The sequence below is a fragment of the Penicillium solitum genome (genome assembly GCF_028829755.1).
Source record: "Penicillium solitum strain IBT 25940 chromosome Unknown utg000008l_segment0_segment0, whole genome shotgun sequence".
Taxonomy (NCBI): domain Eukaryota; kingdom Fungi; phylum Ascomycota; class Eurotiomycetes; order Eurotiales; family Aspergillaceae; genus Penicillium; species Penicillium solitum.
The window spans coordinates 148,313-166,044 of NW_027072127.1; the positions used below are offsets into that span (position 1 = coordinate 148,313).

General features: G+C 47.7%; 8 protein-coding genes across 8 annotated transcripts; 3 read left to right on the forward strand and 5 right to left on the reverse strand.

Annotated features, from left to right (window-relative positions):
• Positions 1 to 411: 411 nt before the first annotated feature.
• Positions 412 to 1,208, reverse strand: N7455_009305 (uncharacterized protein; the record flags this gene model as incomplete). Its single annotated transcript, XM_040955810.2, has 2 exons — positions 412 to 904; positions 994 to 1,208. 2 exons carry the CDS (start codon positions 1,206 to 1,208, stop codon positions 412 to 414), a joined length of 708 nt encoding a protein of 235 aa, XP_040813782.2.
• A 649-nt stretch (positions 1,209 to 1,857) lies between these two features.
• On the forward strand, positions 1,858 to 2,187 carry N7455_009306 (uncharacterized protein; the record flags this gene model as incomplete). Its single annotated transcript, XM_065606176.1, has 1 exon — positions 1,858 to 2,187. One exon carries the CDS (start codon positions 1,858 to 1,860, stop codon positions 2,185 to 2,187), a length of 330 nt encoding a protein of 109 aa, XP_065460139.1.
• A 1,462-nt stretch (positions 2,188 to 3,649) lies between these two features.
• Positions 3,650 to 5,477, forward strand: N7455_009307 (putative C2H2 finger domain protein; the record flags this gene model as incomplete). The annotated part of the gene is made up of 3 exons (XM_040955745.2): positions 3,650 to 4,446; positions 4,517 to 4,795; positions 4,850 to 5,477. The coding sequence occupies 3 exons, from the start codon at positions 3,650 to 3,652 to the stop codon at positions 5,475 to 5,477; spliced, it is 1,704 nt and encodes a 567-aa protein (XP_040813801.2).
• A 782-nt stretch (positions 5,478 to 6,259) lies between these two features.
• On the reverse strand, positions 6,260 to 7,631 carry N7455_009308 (putative RNA polymerase II Elongator complex associated protein Kti12; the record flags this gene model as incomplete). Its single annotated transcript, XM_040955831.2, has 3 exons — positions 6,260 to 7,156; positions 7,217 to 7,570; positions 7,626 to 7,631. The coding sequence occupies 3 exons, from the start codon at positions 7,629 to 7,631 to the stop codon at positions 6,260 to 6,262; spliced, it is 1,257 nt and encodes a 418-aa protein (XP_040813810.2).
• A 306-nt stretch (positions 7,632 to 7,937) lies between these two features.
• efm7 (putative nicotinamide N-methyltransferase Nnt1) lies at positions 7,938 to 8,976 on the reverse strand. Its single transcript, XM_040955821.2, has 3 exons — positions 8,814 to 8,976; positions 8,175 to 8,759; positions 7,938 to 8,117 (listed from the first exon to the last, which is right to left on the reverse strand). Exons 1-3 carry the CDS (start codon positions 8,955 to 8,957, stop codon positions 8,034 to 8,036), a joined length of 813 nt encoding a protein of 270 aa, XP_040813787.1. The 5' UTR covers positions 8,958 to 8,976; the 3' UTR covers positions 7,938 to 8,033.
• A 764-nt stretch (positions 8,977 to 9,740) lies between these two features.
• Positions 9,741 to 10,226, forward strand: N7455_009310 (uncharacterized protein; the record flags this gene model as incomplete). The annotated part of the gene is made up of 1 exon (XM_040955923.2): positions 9,741 to 10,226. One exon carries the CDS (start codon positions 9,741 to 9,743, stop codon positions 10,224 to 10,226), a length of 486 nt encoding a protein of 161 aa, XP_040813809.1.
• A 4,139-nt stretch (positions 10,227 to 14,365) lies between these two features.
• Positions 14,366 to 14,977, reverse strand: N7455_009311 (uncharacterized protein; the record flags this gene model as incomplete). Its single annotated transcript, XM_040955841.2, has 1 exon — positions 14,366 to 14,977. One exon carries the CDS (start codon positions 14,975 to 14,977, stop codon positions 14,366 to 14,368), a length of 612 nt encoding a protein of 203 aa, XP_040813658.2.
• Positions 14,978 to 16,141: 1,164 nt separating this feature from the next.
• Positions 16,142 to 17,625, reverse strand: N7455_009312 (caspase family protein; the record flags this gene model as incomplete). The annotated part of the gene is made up of 4 exons (XM_040955825.2): positions 16,142 to 16,167; positions 16,242 to 16,411; positions 16,480 to 17,284; positions 17,340 to 17,625. 4 exons carry the CDS (start codon positions 17,623 to 17,625, stop codon positions 16,142 to 16,144), a joined length of 1,287 nt encoding a protein of 428 aa, XP_040813711.2.
• Positions 17,626 to 17,732: the final 107 nt, after the last annotated feature.

The following is a 17,732-nucleotide window of genomic DNA, read 5'->3' on the forward strand; positions in this document are numbered from 1 at the left end:
GATGACCGAATGCGGTAATTAGATCTATATGTAGGAACAAAAAGCAGGTACAATCCATGATCTACAGGAGCGTGAGAATTTATAACTAACATGTAAAATAGTATAGGAGGTAAATTTTGTTGCATTAAGGGATCTCAGTGGTCTATTCATTTCTTAATTGTTCTCCTTCTAGGTGCCCAGTGCCCAGGTGCCTCAGGCGGTGTTGCAGACCTCAGAAAGATCTAACGGCATTGTCATTACTACTAGTCTATCATGTAGCTAGTAGGCCGCCCCAGAGAAGGCGGGCTTCCCACATACATCTATCCGATATGTGAACCGAGAAAATGTGCCTTTCATCTGACTTCATCTGACTTTCTGAATGAAAATGAGCGTTCAACATTATACACTGCTGGGCATAGCCCCGCGCCGGGGTCATTGCGAGCGGGGAAAGAGATTGGTAATCCATGTAGCTGTCAGGTTTTCTTTCCCTAGGTCCTGTTCCACAATAGGAGATCCTTCATGGTCAAGTAGCATTGATTGCGATGACATGCTGTTCATGGCCATCCCGGAGCTGTCATTAGATTGTGCAACGGGTCGTCCGTTGATCTCAAACTGGATGTCTTCTTCAATGGTATCGATCACCAAGGATGAATTTCTGCCTCTTCGGGAGGGTTTGGGTCGCTCAAAAAAAGTAGACCCGTTGTTGTTAGCTGCTACCATCCGTTTTCTGTCCTTGTCATTTAGCTTTCGTCGCTTCCCAAATCGCTCGACTTCCTCCACAGATGTAAATGCAAGCTCGAGTGGACGTGTAGCAGACACGGCGGCCCAATCAGGTTCTTTCAGCAGTTGGCGCTTGACCTCGGTCAAGCCATCACCATGAGAGGACTGACCACCAGTCTCATGTGAGGCCGGCTCTTCCGTCACTCTAGAATCAGCACGAGCACGGGTTAGTACAAGGACGCTCACATGGATTGGTGGAAACAAAGTCAAAGCAATCAACAGTTCTTGACTGACTGATTTCTATTTGTCTCTGCCTCCTTATCCTCATCCTTGTCTCTAGTGCTCGAGCCCTTGAATGCAATATCAGGGAAGTCTCGAAATGGTGAAGGCGGGGAGATGACCGTGCCCTTTTGGAGTCTCGCCCTGGCGAAATTCTGCTTCTGAGCTTTGGTCAACAGGCCTGAGCGATTGTGATGACGCTGCAGCTGGCCGCCTGTCCAATTCATCATGCCAAGGAATGAAGAGTGGAGAGTGGATAAGGCCTCCAACGGGTCTCCCACGTCAGTTGAAGATGTGGGTGTTTGCTCAAATCAGAGGCAAACAGTGTAAACAATACAAACCCATACACAACACGTGATCTCAGCTACAAAAAAATATTTTCTTCCTTTTCTTCTTCCTTTTCTCCGTCAATCATAGTCCCAGACTGCCATCACAGCCTCGAAGATGACTTGTGTTTCATGACAACTCACCCCTTTTCTCTTCCGACAATTCCCGCTAACAGGTAAGCCCATGCTTTTTTTGTCTTTCTTTTTGGATTCATATCCCTACACCGTTTCCCAAGGGCATTTTGCCTTTTGTGATGAACAAACAATATTTAAAGCATAGTTCACCTGAGATCTTCGGATTGCTGAACGAAAACATATTCCATCTTTCATTTTTCTGATCCTATCAACCTTGATATCCATTTTTTTCATACACCACTTCTTTTGAACTTGGCTAACGAAAAAAAAAAGCCCTGAAAATAGGAAATACATGCATTGCTGCCCAACGTGGGTCTGGCTCCCTGGCTCGCCCCGTCCCGTTGTCCAGTAATATTAGTTATATCACAATTACAATTTACCATTTACCATTTATATTATTTATTCTTGCTTCACTGTAATGTTCGAGTCTCAGCTGTACAAGGTGACCTCATGCTGCAGGTATACTTTCAGCACTGCCGCCGACGTGGGTTTCTCTCCTCCATACGATGCTCGCCCGGATGCAACTGAGTTGTACATCTCATCGAACACGCGAGTCGACCTGCCGATCGTCCAATTCGACATCATCATACAGCGTCAGCCTGCCCCTTATCACCAATCATACTTCTCGCCAAGCACTCCAGACGCCCAGCCCGTCTCACCGCTAGTAAATATCCCTCCACTCAGTCAAACGAACACCCCTCCTAATCTGCAGGTGCCATCACCGCCAGTCTGTAGCACTGGCTCTTAGGGTGCCAACAGCGCATTCGTCTCCTGCATGATGCGAAACTCGCACATGCCATGTTTGATGGCCCACAGACCCTCCAAAGTCCGAGCTTTCATTTTTTGTGTGTGCTAAAAGGCCGCTGATCCCCCTCCATTCTGATTCTCCTTTTTCTTTCTTCCCTAACTCTCTGGATACCCCTTTTTCTACAATACCTTGTGTATCACTTTTATATATACTCCTCAACTCATACAACAACTCAGTCCCTGGACCAAGGACAACTTCTTTCTTAACCCAAAACTCCCTGGTTTTTGATACAATCACTGCCACAAGGATTTCTCTCTGCCACATACTTCCCGGACAGGATTTGTTTTCTTGTTATCTCCCAGGCTTCTCTTTAGTCTGCCACATTTCGACAAAACACAATAGGTAGCTCCCGTCACATTTTCTTTACAATTGGTTCTCCTATGCGTTGTTTTTTTGTCTTCCCTTTCTCTCTTCCGGACCTGTACCACTGTCAACTGTGCTTGCCAAGGATATCGACAACCTATTTCCCAGGACCTTAGACCTACTCCCACCCCTGGACTTTTGGCCAATTTTTGGCGACCATGAATAGGGAACCCCCTACCAAGGATACTTGCCTTCAGCACCTGCTGAGTGAATCTCTTTGAGATGTGTTTAATGTTGCACACTCAAAAAATCGCCTGACTTCCACTGCCACTGGACTGCCATGGATGTTTCTCTTCTTTTCACGTTGCCTCTGCTCTAAGACCGGAGTTTTGAGTGCGGATTTTTGATATAGCCTTGGATCCCCATTGCTCCTGGAAACAACGCCCCTGGAATGAACCACATGAACCACTTAAGGACTTTGAAATTTATGACTCTTTGCCTGGAAATCTGATGCTACTATGGCCACTTTCTCTCAACAATAATGGATCCATTTGACCCCAAGGAATCAACCGAGGAATCTTTCAAGCTAATGTGCTTGCTCCCTGTCAATTATGGCCTTCTAAAGCATCCGCTTTCTCAACTCTTGCTGTTGCTATTGCTTTATGGACCCTGGCCATTGTGTACCTACCTGATCTGGCCACAAAAATGAACGACTTTCTTTTACTTACCTGGATTCACCTGGATGATGCTTCGAATAGTAATTCCGGCCATGAAAGTGTTTCTCGCCCTGGCACCATTTAGCACTCTTGGATTGACAACAGACCTGGACCCGACCATAGACACGACAACTTTAACCAGGACCTTTCGATAATCCCTGGTCGGCCAAGGAACTTCGAATCCCACAATGCGACTTTGGTGCGTATAACTAAATCGTAACACGACCCCTTGTCTCATTACTGACTCTGACTAGGTTTTCAATTACCTCTGGACCATGGAGTTCTTTTTCTTTTCTTTTGCTTTGGTTATTTCATTGTTCGATGACGAGTAGTAGATACTAACTTTTGGTTTACAGTGTTTTTATATCATACAACCACACACAATGTCTCCAAGGACCACCAGCGACTCTGACCGAGTCTCTATCTCACAGTCCATGCATACCTCCATGGTTTCAGGAATCTCAAATATGGCCTCAAGATCAATCCAGGATGATGAAATGTCAAGTCATGACAACTCTTCGTTGTGCTCAAGTATCCGTACAGCCCATGGAAATCCACAGGACATGAAAGACTGGACAATGAACCACCAAGAATCCCTTGACCAGGCTATCTCAAAACAAGACTCATCCGAGGTGCACATGCTTTCTTTCTCGCTGTCTCAGCAGCTCATGACCCCCACGGTCGGACCAAATGATGTTATGTACCCAGGCATGGACTTCCCAGCAGTCCCTGACATGAATGACCATGAAATGTCCCGGGATCTTTATAACTCTTTCTTGGATTTCTCTTCTGTTGAAAATGATGCCTGTGTCGGAAATGGCACGCCAGATGATGCTCTTTCCATCGGACACAGCTCTCACAGTACCGAGGACGGTCACTATATCACAGGCCCAGAGTCATGGACTCCAATGATGCATGATGCCCATTACCCAGGAACCACCATGGAACAATTCTCGTCCGGTCTTTTCCAGACCGCCCCGGTCTCTCCACCACTGACCGACGCTAGTAATGATATGTCTGTTACTTCTTCTTGCTCACACGCGGGATACACTTCATTTATGGCCCCTGATGATGCACTCCTCGGAGACTTTACCACATCACCCATTGGAACGACCCACGGACTTAACCCAGCGGAACCCTTGTTCCCCAGCTCTTCTCTTAACGACAGGGACCTCAACAGGTAAGTTTCAGATAAACTGATAGGCTGGAAGACAATCCATTGGATCAGAAACCTAACCACTATACCGTAGGACTATCAGACCTTCAAAGCCATCCCGCCGTTCAGCGTTGTCAGCTGTTTCTCAGCACCAAGGAAAGACTGATCCCGATTTCTTCCCAACCCTGCCAGTGAGAGAGCCAACCCGCCAGAGATCCAAGGAAGGTGTCGAGGCTCGCAACCCGCGAGAGCACCAGTATTATTCCATGTCTACCCACAGCGATGGAAAATATTACTGTCCATTTGCCACTGGAGAGAAGCCCTGCAACCACCCACCCACCACGCAAAAATGCGCTTACCAGCAAGTCCTCCCGTGATAAAAACCTTTGGTGCAATCCGAACCCAGCTAACCGATATCAACTAACAGCAAGTACCTGGATTCCCATCTAAAGCCTTACCGCTGCAAGGTCCCCGCCTGTATCGATGCTCAGCTACGCTTCTCTTCCAACGCCTGTCTGTTCCGCCACGAGCGTGAAGCCCACGGATTGCATGGCCATGGAGATAACCCCCACCTCTGCCTGTGGGAGGGCTGCGAACGGGCCGTTCCAGGAAATGGATTCCCAAGGAGATGGAACCTTTACGACCACATGCGTCGTGTGCACGACTATGCCACCTCCGAGCGCCACAGCTCGCCTGAGACCTCGCCTGGCGCTGGTCAGATCAAGAAGAAGGAGCCCGCTAGCCGCAAGAGAAGAGTCACCGGTGCCACCCCGGCTCCCACCATGAAGCGCACCCGCTCCGTCCACTCCCAGGCTAGCTCCATCAAGGCCACCCAGGCTTCCGCCAGCCTTGGACAGCGCCTCCAGAATGCCGAGCAGAACTTCATCAAGTGCCGCTCGCGTCTGCTGGAGGAGCTGGGTAACATCTCTCCTCGGGATACTACCATGCACGACAAGGTCAACGCCAGTTTCCAGGAGCTGTTCACCCTGGGTTTGAACTACCGCCAGATTGAGGCCAGCCAGGCTGTTTCTCACATGCCCAATGGATTGCCTTGAAGGGTTAAGAAGCTGTAGACCTCCTTCCTGGAGGAGAACAGCGGTTTTCTTTGAAACGACACGAACAAACTTCACCGGAGGACTTTTTTCTTGATTTCCTTTTTACTCCACGGCTAGACCGTGCTGCTTGCTGGCCAGGCACTTTCGATACATGGAGGAACCCAGTGCGATCGCTCGCGAGTACACAAGTGGACTTCGGCCAAAGGATTGTTCTCAACCAGATTCCCTCATCAGACAAAGACAATCCGATTCCAAAATGGATACGGCCAGGAACTGGATAGGAACCAGCGTGGTACCCCACCCCACGCTTGAGAGCTTGTTGATCCGCACCCCCCGGTCGCAAGTTGCTCACCACATGGGGATCTGGATTCAGTACCAAGGGCTTCTGAACTTCTTGGGCTGCACTCCAGGTCCATGGATAAAACCATCCCAATGACACAAAAGACCCGAAACTTATGCGGAGGAAAACAGCAAAGCGGGATACGGTGTCTCAAAAAGGGGAAGAAGAATGACAGTAAAGAGAGATATAGCCATGTATTGTCCAACAATTGGTTGGATTTTTGATTTTTGATTTTTGATTTTTTGATATTGATAGATAGTGGTTGCGTTCTTGTATTTTGTTTCAAATGACTTTTTTTACTTTGCAATCCATCCTTAAAACATGTAGATCTGTAGATCTGAAGCGTATGCAAGTCATAACCTCGTTATCTCATAAATACCAACTGACTTTTTCTAATGAAAAAGACATCTAATTTATCTGATCCTACTCAAATGCAAAGCATCTATTCTTCAGCATTCTCCGCGACCACACCCGAGAACTCAGCATTGAGAAACCGCACAAATGCATCCCCAATCTGATCAACCGACAGCGCACCGCCTCCAGAACCATGACCCCGACCAATATACGATCTGTTCAAGCTAATCCACTGCCTACGCAGCCTCTGCAGCCGCGGTAAAGCCAAAATTCCGCCAGCAGCGGCAAGTTCATCCGTTGTTCCAGACATGGCGACATGGGACGGAACAAGGATGGGAATAGTTGTCTCGGGAACCTCAATGGCGATTGCATCGTTGCGACTGCTCTGCGCAAGCGCTACTTCCGCGGACGGGTAGGTCTGCGTGAAATTGCGGATTGCAGTCACAACTCCCGACGTCCGCTTTTCCATTGCATACATGGCATTGGAGTCTGTTGCCGCTGCTTGCACGGTGGCTTGGTGAGGGATGATTCGGGCGCGTGTTGAGAGCCCGCCGCGGCCACCACCTCGAGTGCCGGTTGCTGTGCTCGCGGCGTCTGAGATGGTAGTGGATTTGAGGGAGTCCATTAGGCTTGGAAGAGCTGTTTCGGTGGGAGCTTCGGTTGATGGGAGGACCACGCCTGTCAAGGCTTCGAATATGTCTGCTACCGGGGGTTCTGCGTCGGCCCATGGAACTGTGAACAGGGGCTTATCCCAGCGGCTGTGCGTGCTGGGTTCCTCGTAGCGGAAGATGAGGTTGTTGAGCAGTTCGGATGGGTAGGCCTCCTCGGTGTCCTCGGTAGACTCTGCGGAGTCGGGTGCGGGGGTATCTTGGGTTTCGGAGGTCTGCGCATCCGATGACTTTGGGTCTGCCTCCTTTCTGGCGTCTCGGCGCAGTCGAGCGTCATTGTTGGCGATGCACTGGTCGACGGGTGTGCCGACGTGAACCTATAGCGGAGTTGTCAGCCATTGGGTGCCACATTCATTGTGTATGTTCTGATCTCGTACCACACAACATGTCGTTTGCGCAGCTTTAGCCTCACACCACAGCTGGTACCTCCATCCCTTGATATAGTTCATTCCGTCCAGGATGACGATGCTGTCCCGCTTGAGCACACGCTTGGTTCTGGCGTAGGCGACGCCGCGCGCCTCCTTCTCGGTGCGGGCATGGTCGTAGACAATCCGGGGATGGGATGAATCGTGTGAAGCGACCACATGGACCTTGTATCGAGACTTCAACGAGACCTGCGCGCCTGCTTCGGCTGCTGCGAATACTTCATCTTGGTGTTTCTCAAACAGAGATGCGAGTTGGTTGGCGCGGTGGGTAAGACCGGAGCACGGATATCCCGTTAAAACAACGAGCTGAATGTGTATCTGTCAGATTGAGCTGTAGAATTTAAGAGGTTTCTCCACGTACCGGCATTGTTGTTGGTTGCGGTGTTTTATCGGGTGGACTTTTTTTTTCTTATGCGGGGTGTGGCATGTGACCCGCATCTATATCCACGAACCACCTATACGCTCTGTCATGGAACTTTGGATTTATTTTTCTTAATTGATATGATTGTTGTACTCGATGCTATTTACTAATGTGGATATAGGATTAGAGAGAAAAAGTAAAAGTGGAAGGCTGCTATAATGAAATCGAGGCCTGAAGTATGAGGCAGAGATATTTAGTTCAGGTGCCTTGGTACGGAGTACAGAGATGGTAAATGTAATTCTATTTTTCTAGAACAGATCTCGATCTCAATTCATATAGATTCTATCGAACTTTTGTCATGTAATCATGTCATCGTTCCAAGTAGGCCGGGGGTATCGAATCAGCGGCTCAAACAGTTTTGGATGAATCCTCCAATTGATCCTGCGCCCATCGGATCTCATATCCGAATACGGTCCTTCGGAGCCTTTCATCCTGTAAAGAGTTAGCATTATGGCCATCCAAGGGAATATTCTCAAAATGTAGACTTACACCAGGGTCTTTCTCAAACAGCACGGCATCCACCACCTTCTCAAAGATCTTGGTGACAGTGAACCCGCTCGCCTCAGCCAACGGGAAGAATTGCTCAGTCTTGGGCAACAGCCAGGGTTGGTAGGGGGTGAAAATAACCAGAGCAACAGACTTCGGGTCCTTCTTCATGGTCTGCTGCATAGTCTTGATCAGATTCGGGTGCTCACGGTGGCTGTATACCACATCCGCCATGATCAAGACGTCAAACAAGGATGGAGAGCCATCGGCAGCAGGAGGCAGATACGCCCGCAGCGGGGTCACATCGCTGCCCCATTTGTAGCCATCGACGTGAAGGCGGGGCTTTCCGTCTTCCCGCGCGGGAATAGCACTGGTTGACAACTCTGCGTTGTACTTCATGTTTTCAACAAGATCTGGATCCGGATAGTCGGTCAATACCACAGTTCGGGCGCCCTGAATGGCGCTCACAATGCTGGGAACGCCTGCTGCGGCACCAATCTCGAGGACATCCTTGTTTCGGATGAGATCCTCGGTGTGCTCCTCAATGTAATGAGAGCTGGTTCGGCCAGCGTTCCATAGCAGATTTCCCTGTCAAGGTCTGTAAGTAGGCACCTCGGCTGGTCATGTCAATTGATATCATACATAGAGGGGGTGGCTGCCCACAAGACGGACGCGCACTTTCTGGCCCGACAGCATGGAGTGCTCGGCAAATGTGGGGGGCGCATCTTCGGGGTAGTACCCTTCCGGGTCCTGGAATAGACTCCCCGAATCAAATTCGTCAGCCATGGTAGTATGTATGATTTCAATGCTTTGGAGGGGAAAAAATTATATCGGTTATCAGTTGCTTATCGGAGCCCGTCTATAGTTGCCTCAGGCATAAAAGTATAACAGTGCCTGCAGGTGTGGGCTAACAGCGGGTCTCTCGGCTTCCCGAGGTCGGTATTAGACAATCAGACAATATCATTTCCAAGGTTAGATTGGCTGATTATCACTCTACACACAGAGAAATGTTGTAATTATCGTGACTATTGACTGTTCCATTACATAACTAGCTAAATGTAACATCAAGATCACGTGCATAATACTACCACGTGATTGGATACATATACATCGTGTAATGTAAAATCGTGCGGAGAAAAGCGTGGAGATACCGTCCCAATACCGTACAATACCCGACCAAACCCCCCTCCGGACAAATCTCGGGAGGGAAAAACTGCATTCAAATGTCATATGCACCCCTGAGAGATCCATATGTAAATCTCTGACTTTCAAGCTTTAGACTATCTTTCTCTTTTCGTCGCTTCTATTTCTGCGATTTGGTTGTTCGTCCAGCGTCTACCCAGTGGAAACCCCCCCCGCCGGCTAAATTCGTCTTAGCCTTGTGCAATTTGCATCCTCGAACGGCTTCGATTTCCTTGCCACTCTGCTTTCTTTTCCACTCTTGATCCCCTATCGCATCTTTGTCCATAGAAACAACCCCTCTCCCCCGTTCTATCCATCTACCCAAATCCACGTTCACAGCGACCTATTCTTTTTGCATTTTGAAGATCGGACCGCTACAGTCACGTCATGGACTCGACCCTGCGGACAGCCTACAACCCTCAAGCACCTCTCGTTCAACCCACCTCCTTCCATCCCTCTTCCTCGACCCTCAACCCTTCAACCGGTCAGTCCAACATGGCAGCCGAGGCTCAAAATACCCTAGAAATCGCATCAAATGCGACCAGGCAGGTGTTCTCTTCACCCTCGCTACAATCTGCCTGTTCCCCGCAGACCTCCGCCCCTCCCATGCAACCCTTGTCACAGGCATTTGGCAACACCTCCAACCCGAGCACCCTTCCCATCGCCCCCGCAGCCAATACCCATGCATCGTTACCTACGAATGCAGCCCCCGCTGCGGCGCCCACATCCGATGCCTATCCCCACCAGATAAATGGTCTTGGGGGTCCAACTGCCACAGCGCCCTTTCTACAGGATTTCAACCTCGTCGCTGAGGCAGCCAAGCGTGCTCAAATGGGTATCGTCATGCGTGATCTCGAGAGCGTGACTCTTTGATTTGAGGTTTACCGCTAGATAGGGCAGGACCCAGATCGGGGGAGATGCCGTGTCGGTTGCACGTGCGTCTCCGAGGTGCATGGACTGGCTCCATTTTCTAGACACATCGGGGTTGGGATTACTATGGCGTATTATACGTGGGCTTTGGATTTTGGATTTTGGATTTTGGATTTTCTTTTCTTTTCTTTTTTTTTTTGGATTCTGCAGACGCACCTTCTTGCTATTAGAAGGGTTCTGTGTTCGACCTTGCATACTCTTATTCGGATGCTTTGTGAGTTGATTCTGGTGTTTTCAGATGGTGTTTCCCTGGTGCTCAAAATTCCCTTATGGCTTATAGCCCCTATACCATCTACTCACGGGACATGCAATATCATCCGTTAGAAAAATACCTGTACAATGATACCAAGGATTAGGAGTTGGAGGCGTAGTATTCCGAACTATCACACTTCGCCTAGACATACAGTGGCTCCGTGTACAAAGAGATGACTTGTAATCTATCTCTCTTTCAGGTCGACTTAGTCTGCATATATGTGCTTTTCCGGGGTTTATATTTCTCTATTTAAGGAACAAGTTTTGCAATTTAAGCATTTGCTTTGTGTTCATTCTTATCGCTCTGCTGGAAGATGGAATATGTTAAAAGGATGCCTTTAGGATGCCTCTACAAAAGATGTTAGAGATGCTAATTATAGGCCAGTTAACCTAATCGATAATAAAGACCCCTTTGAGGGCCTATAAGGTTTATATTTTCTCTCCATGCTAATAATGAGTCTATAAATGCGAAGGCAATTATAGCCGACTAGATGAACCGACGATCTACTCTTTTCTTCCAATCAAATCACCCCTCAACCAACCGGTGACGCAAGGACTTCGGATATCCTTCCTTGAATCTGAGCGAATCTAATCTACGGTGTACTAGATTCGGTATCACAACTGGGCGATCGGGACCTACTGGATACCCTTCTGGGGTAATGACGTTGCTGTCGTGAAACTTTTTCCCCGCGTTTCCCCCGAGGTTCGTTACCAAATTTGGACTAGTGCTTATATGACTCACCGCTCGATCTCTTCTGCCCATCAGGTGACCTGGTAGCCTCTGTCGATCCTCCACTACTCCATACTCATACTTACAATAACATCCATGTCATACTTTGAAATTCGTTCGACTAAATTATGGACCCATTACCCCTGGAAAAAAACGCCATCACGACAAATTCATGCCGGTACCACCGAGATAGCTTCAAAAGCTCTTGTTGATAAAAACATTCCTTTTGTGGAGTGGGCATCCTAGATACAGTACAGATGTGGATCCCATTTGGTCCTCAGAGTAAGAGATGAGATATCCTATTCAGCAATTTAGTGCGGCTATACTGACTTCTTAATACTAGCTCGTTGAATGGGCAGTGCCCGATGAACTGCTATCGCTTTCGTCTGAGACTCTATCAGACAGTGGCATTCCTTGTGTCCCCCTGTTACAACCTGCCCCTGGACTGGCGAGTTACAAACTAGGCCAAAAATGCCACTCTATCTGAGCATTACGCTCAGATAGTCTAGGCTCCGATATATATAGTGCGTGACATGGCACCCCCCATCCACGGGTCTCACTGGGACATATGGACAATGGGAGCGAGCGGGCTTTACTCACACCTTTGACCCAGCTGGCTCGCACAGAATATTTCTCTACCCATTGTTCCTTATCGGCCTGACTCTCCAAGACACTGTCGAAGTCACATCTACTTTTGACCATACGCTGAGGATATTGACACCCAAACCTCGAATCTACATGCTGTCATTAATACGCTATCTTTTCGACCACCCTATTAGTGACAGCAGCAGGTATCATGTGTATGATAATCTACTGGGTTTTATATCCTTTTACATTTTGCACGATACACCCCTGAATACCAAGGATGGCAAATTAGAAGATGACGAGAGTGAAGAAGATTTCCAGAAGAGGATGGAAGAAGCAGTGAGGAATATGAAAACCTGGGATTGGGGCTCAACAGAAGAAAGATTTCTAGTCATTGCAGAACGTATAGTCCGCGACTGTCGGACTATTTCCGAGTTATCTAGTTGCAGCTAAGTGCAAACTCATGCGCGTCCATCGTGACCTCGAGCAGAGAGCGAACAATAATAGGACTGGGTTCATACAACTTTCGAAAACCTGGCAGCAACTTCTTTGGTTTTTCTGGGTAGGCTGCAAAATCAATATGAAGATTATTCCCAGCAAGCCAGTGCAAGATAGCCCTCATGTCCTCATAATTACCATGAGCCTTTCTCATACTTTGCGGGTAGATTCAGCAATGGAATGCCACCTCTTGATCTTTGTAAGGATGAGAACGGATGGGTGTACAATCGGGACTGTAATCGGGTGGTAGTTGTAATTTCTTTAGCTGTGGTACCAAGGCGATCGAAATGGCTCTGGCGTGACTTATTCTGTAATTGTTCCATGATTGAAGTAGTATGTCAAGGTTTGGATGGATTAAAGCTAGGAGAGGTGGAGGGGGAACAACTGGAAGTGAGAAACTTGAAGTAGTGAGTAGTGAGTGTTACAGAAAGGTAGTCTAGGATGTCGCCTTCCCACTGATGAGTATGTATGTTTGATGTCATTTTCAATTCTTTTCGATTTTCTTTCTCACGTCTTTTCCATGCCTTCCCTACATCCTTTGTGGATGCATTTCTCCCTTCTAGGTATTATACAAGGCTCATAGCTTTACTCAGAGATGTGGCCCCGATATTATGACCCAAGAGCTACTGCTCCCACGAGTAATGCTGGTGCTGCAGCTATAACCACTACCGACTGGTACATATCTAAGTGGTGGGTATACCTCATTGGCTGTTTTGGACAAATTATACCTAGGATCACGAACTTCAGAGGTAGACATGAGTACTTTCAAATAAATCAAAGTGCTATATCAAAGGTTATACATAGAAAAGTCCCTTACACGGAATATGCTTTTTTACCGCCTTCGTGTACACCTAAAAAGAGCATCTAAAAGAGCCTCCAAAAGAGCCTCTAAAAGACACGACAAGGCCGCATAAGCGGCCGACTATTCTTGTTATCATCATTTCAAAAGTTTCCAGAAGTTTCCCAAAACTTACGTTATAGTTATCTCTCAGTAACTAATATAGTGGAGGGTTTTTGTTTTATTTAATACCCGGAGCATAGAATTCGAGGTACGCAAGCAAGTAACTTAGCTGTTACAGTAATTACCGAGATCTATGCGTAATGAATCTGCCTGAAAAGGATAATAACAAAGCAAGTCCTAGTAAAAGAATCCACACTAGATACGGTGCTCGGACTAATTACTCCTTGGCTTGATCCTAGTCTACTCCTGTAAGATCCCTATACCCCTATGCTCGGTCCACCATAGTTATAGTACTTTACTATTAGATCCATTCCTTTTTTTTTTTCGTTTTTTAAGCGATCCTTAAATGAAAATGCAGGGCCATTCCAAACACGGCAGCCAATTTTACCCGATCATTCTTCCCACCTTGGCATCTTCCTGGTCACGGGTACATACTTGCAAGTTCGAGGCATTTATCGTCTGTTTCATATATCTCGGTCGCATTTAGAATACGTAATCTCGGACGTTTTCAGCCTTTATTTTTAGGCATTGGTTAACGGGCTGACGTTAGCCGGCAATTGCTGAGCTTAGAGTAAAATGCCTGCATGGTGGCGCAATTAGCGTATTTAGTACGGAGTAGACTCGAAATTTACAGTCTCTTCAAGGGGGTTCTGTATATGATATATTATTCTGATATGTCAAGGGGAGAAATAAAGTCCAATATTTCAAATAAAATCCAGAAATTCCCCAAAAAATTCTTAATCCCAAACACCGAGCTATGCGCAAGTCAAGCAGAAGTAGAAACGAAAACCCCAGAACATGAACTAGCGATTAATAAAATCAGAATCATCGCTGTCCACCAAAATCGATGGATATAGCAGGCGCAGAAAAGAAAAAGCGCAAAATGCAAAAATGCAAAAATGCAAAAAATGATTATACCGGAACACCCCCTTGCGCATGTATGTACGAATAGCCGTGTATTGCACGATTTGAGCACCGATCCCATGCTCATAGATGGATGACCGATGCTTTTTCTTCTTTTTTTCTTCTTTGATGATCTTATGATATTTCCGGTCATTAAATGAACGAAGCTTGGCTCCTGTTTCCGTATTGAGTTGATGAACCGATCAGATTCGGCGAAGATATGCTGGCCTCCTGGGAGGTAGTAGGTTTGCCCCGCGAAGAGAAAACCGATAACCGGCGGGAGATTCTCTGGCTCATTCTTCGTGTTGGGGAAGACCAATTATCGAAGGAGATGATGGACATTGGCCGCGATCGCGGGGGTCCGTGAGATGTCATCGGAGCCTCTGGACGAGACGGGGGAACACTGAAGTTGGGCCCGTCGTAGATCAGGGTTGAGCGACGTTTGAGCTTGTCGGTGGTTTGGCGAGCGTCCATTGAGATGTCTTCGCGGATATCGCCTAGGACGTGCGAGACTCGACGGAGGAGTTTGGGAGGTTTGCCGTAGATGGAGGGTTCTCGCTGCTCTAGGCCGTAGACTTCGAGAGGGGTTGAGTCGGTTTCCTGATCCACGGGGGAGGAGTAAAATCGAGGGTACTTGACGGCCATCGGGGCTCGGCGGGTGTTTAGTGAAAGCGTGGATGTGGGGGGATGTTGGTATGGAGAAGGGTGAGACCCGGATGAGACGCTGGAGGAATAGGAACTGTTTGTTGCAGATGAAATCAACATGGCTTCCAAAGGCTGTGAGTGATCTTTGAGAAAGGGAAAAGAGAAGAGAAGGGAGAGAAAAAAACGCCAAAAAAGGGTATTCTGATGGAATTCCGAAAAAGACCAAAAGTGGATCAGAGACATCAACATTTTAGTCCCGTAACACTTAGATGACTAGTAATTTTGCTTTTTTGTTTTGTTTTTTAATTACTAGTACTACATATTATTATAGTGCGTTCTTACATCTTAGCTGTTCGAGCCTTTGACCGTTACTATCTACAGTATGATCTGCTGTATAAACAGCGACAGATGGCTGTCCATGTGGGAAGACCGTGGGGTGATCCGATGTCTCAAAAAGATCTTACACGTTGTCTTCGATCCAATGACGCGGCAGAACAAAGCCATGATCGTTTACATACCCGTGGGACGTAATGCTACATAGTACGGGTACTATGTACATTCTTAACGGTAGAAGCATTCCAAGGTTCCTATCCCCCACGTCTCCCTTGTACGCAACAAAGACGACAAATAGCCCCGTGTTGCGACATTTACTCCGTACCAAGGGGGCAAAGACAGTCCATCCACGGTTCCCTCCGGGAACTGTGGATTCTTGATTGTTGATTGGTCCGATTCCCGCTCAGGGGGGGATGGCGCCATGGGTCTATACTTTTTTATAGAAACCGTGGAACCGAATGAAACAGAGACATTAAAGACATCACAGAGACATTTTCCCATTAAACACAAGATAAAAGTAGATCGGAAGGAACATTAATTAGATAGTCATTGATATCTTCTCTTCCTACAACATAGGGGAGAAAACCACTTTCCTATTGAGTTTTGCCGAGAGATCCACCTGGAGCACAGGAGAGAACCATAGCCACAAACGAGCCCACAAGTTCGGACCTTGGGAGATGCCGCATCGTATTCCAACCTATTATTGAACTATATTATACAAGTTCTTTTGTTTTCCATGGTATTATGTTGTACGGAGTACAGAGTACATATTAGCCATATAACTTACTCCATAAAATACTACACAATATTGTAACCTACATGTGTATGTACGGGCGCTTCCCCGCACCGGTAACTCGGGAGTCGGGAGTCGGAAAATCATCTCAGCTAATTCATTTGCTACATTTCGATCGTGCCTATCATAAGTGCCCAAGAGGCTGAAAAACTTTCTGATTACATCACAAAGCGGAGGTTGGTATCTATCTCGAGTCAGCTTGGCTGGCGTCACACAAAAAAAAAAAGAGGGAAAGAAAAAAAAAAAAAAAAAACTCACCAAGGGGATGGCTGCAGCTCAGTTGCGGCTTCTGCGAGTATTTGCCCTCAAGCTCATTTCGAATTGTGTTCAGCAGCTGCAGGTAACTTTGCTGTGGCCACTGTTGCAGTGATTTAATAAACGCCCAACTCAATGCACCACGCGCCTGTCCGTCCTGGAATGTATCCGCCCTGTTTCCGGGGTTAGCTTGGATTTCTTATTTATTGACCTTTAACTTTTTAAAGCTAACGCCACTTACGAGGTCTGTGTGTCCTTGGACCCTGAAAACATCACAACGTCGGCCGGAGAGGTTTTGGTCATGATGGTGCGCTCACGGGCCGATTCGCCGTTGACTGCCTTTTTGAAGAACCCGATGGCTGTTGAAGCGACACTGGAGAAATCGCCCTGTCCATACGAAGTGAATGCACTGAACAAGTCCTGAGCTGCCTCCTTGGCCAGGTTGGGCTCCTTGAGAACACCCTGCGTCGAGTAGACGTATGGCAGATCCAATGCAGTGCCCGAGTGACACGAATCGAAGATCGCCGTCAATCGCACTCCCGGTCGCAGTGGACGCACCATGATGGCATGCATATCATCGTCGACAATGTGACCGGCGACACGGTAGTCCAGTGGGTAGATGACATCGTCGAATCCATCGTCCTCGTCTCCATCCAGATCGGGAGTACGACCTCCGTGGCCAGAGAAGTGGATGAACAAGGAATCGTTAGGTTGGGCATCCTTGACGAGCCAGTGCATGGCACGTAGAATGTTGGCCTTGGTGGGGAGGCTCAACGGGTTCCGTTGGTCGTCGGTGAGAATGACCATGTCCTCTCGCTTGTACCCGAATCTCTGGGTCAGGAAGTTGGACATGTTAGTGACATCGTTGATACAGCCTCTCAATGCATTGGGCTGTCCTGCATAGTTGATTCCGATCAACAAAGCCCTGCGGCGACCGGTACAAGCCGAGTACTGGAACCTGTAGTTTGAGGGAGCACCTCCACCGAATTGCTGAAAATTCTGGGGTGGGGTTGGGGGCAGATTCGGGGAATTTGCACGAGGTAATCCTGTTCGATGGTTAATGCCGTTGCGAAAGTTTCCTTGACATATAGAAGAATTTACCATTTTGAGGGGCACTCAGACTTTGCTGGTGGGAGGGAGGACGAGGAGATGGAGTGTGGCCGTATGGCGGGGTAGGAGAGTGAGGATATTGGGGATACTGAGGATAAGGTGATGGTTGGTAGGGGGAATGGTTAGGACCTGGATAAGATGATTGGGGTTGATGATAACCGTAGGGCTGAGGAGGAGGATAGGGCTGAGGCGGGGGTTGCCATTGGGGAGGTTGTTGATATCCTCCCCATGGGGGTGCCCCTTGTCCTGGAGGGGGACCCGGAGGTGGATAATACATTTTTCAAAGATGTTATAAATCTCTCCCGATGGAAAGGGAAAAAAGAAGGTGAAGTTGAAGTTGAACAGTTTAAAAGTAATTCGGCTGACTGGGGTGGGTCACGCAAA

Excerpts from the sequence above, each read along its gene's own strand:
- efm7 (XM_040955821.2), bottom strand. The coding sequence starts at position 8,957 with ATGGCTGACGAATTTGATTCGGGGAGTCTATTCCAGGACCCGGAAGGG. Across the intron at positions 8,760-8,813 it reads TGGGCAGCCACCCCCTCTAT|GGAAATCTGCTATGGAACGC; the intron begins GTATGATATCAA and ends AGACCTTGACAG. Across the intron at positions 8,118-8,174 it reads TGTTTGAGAAAGACCCTGGT|GATGAAAGGCTCCGAAGGAC; the intron begins GTAAGTCTACAT and ends AACTCTTTACAG.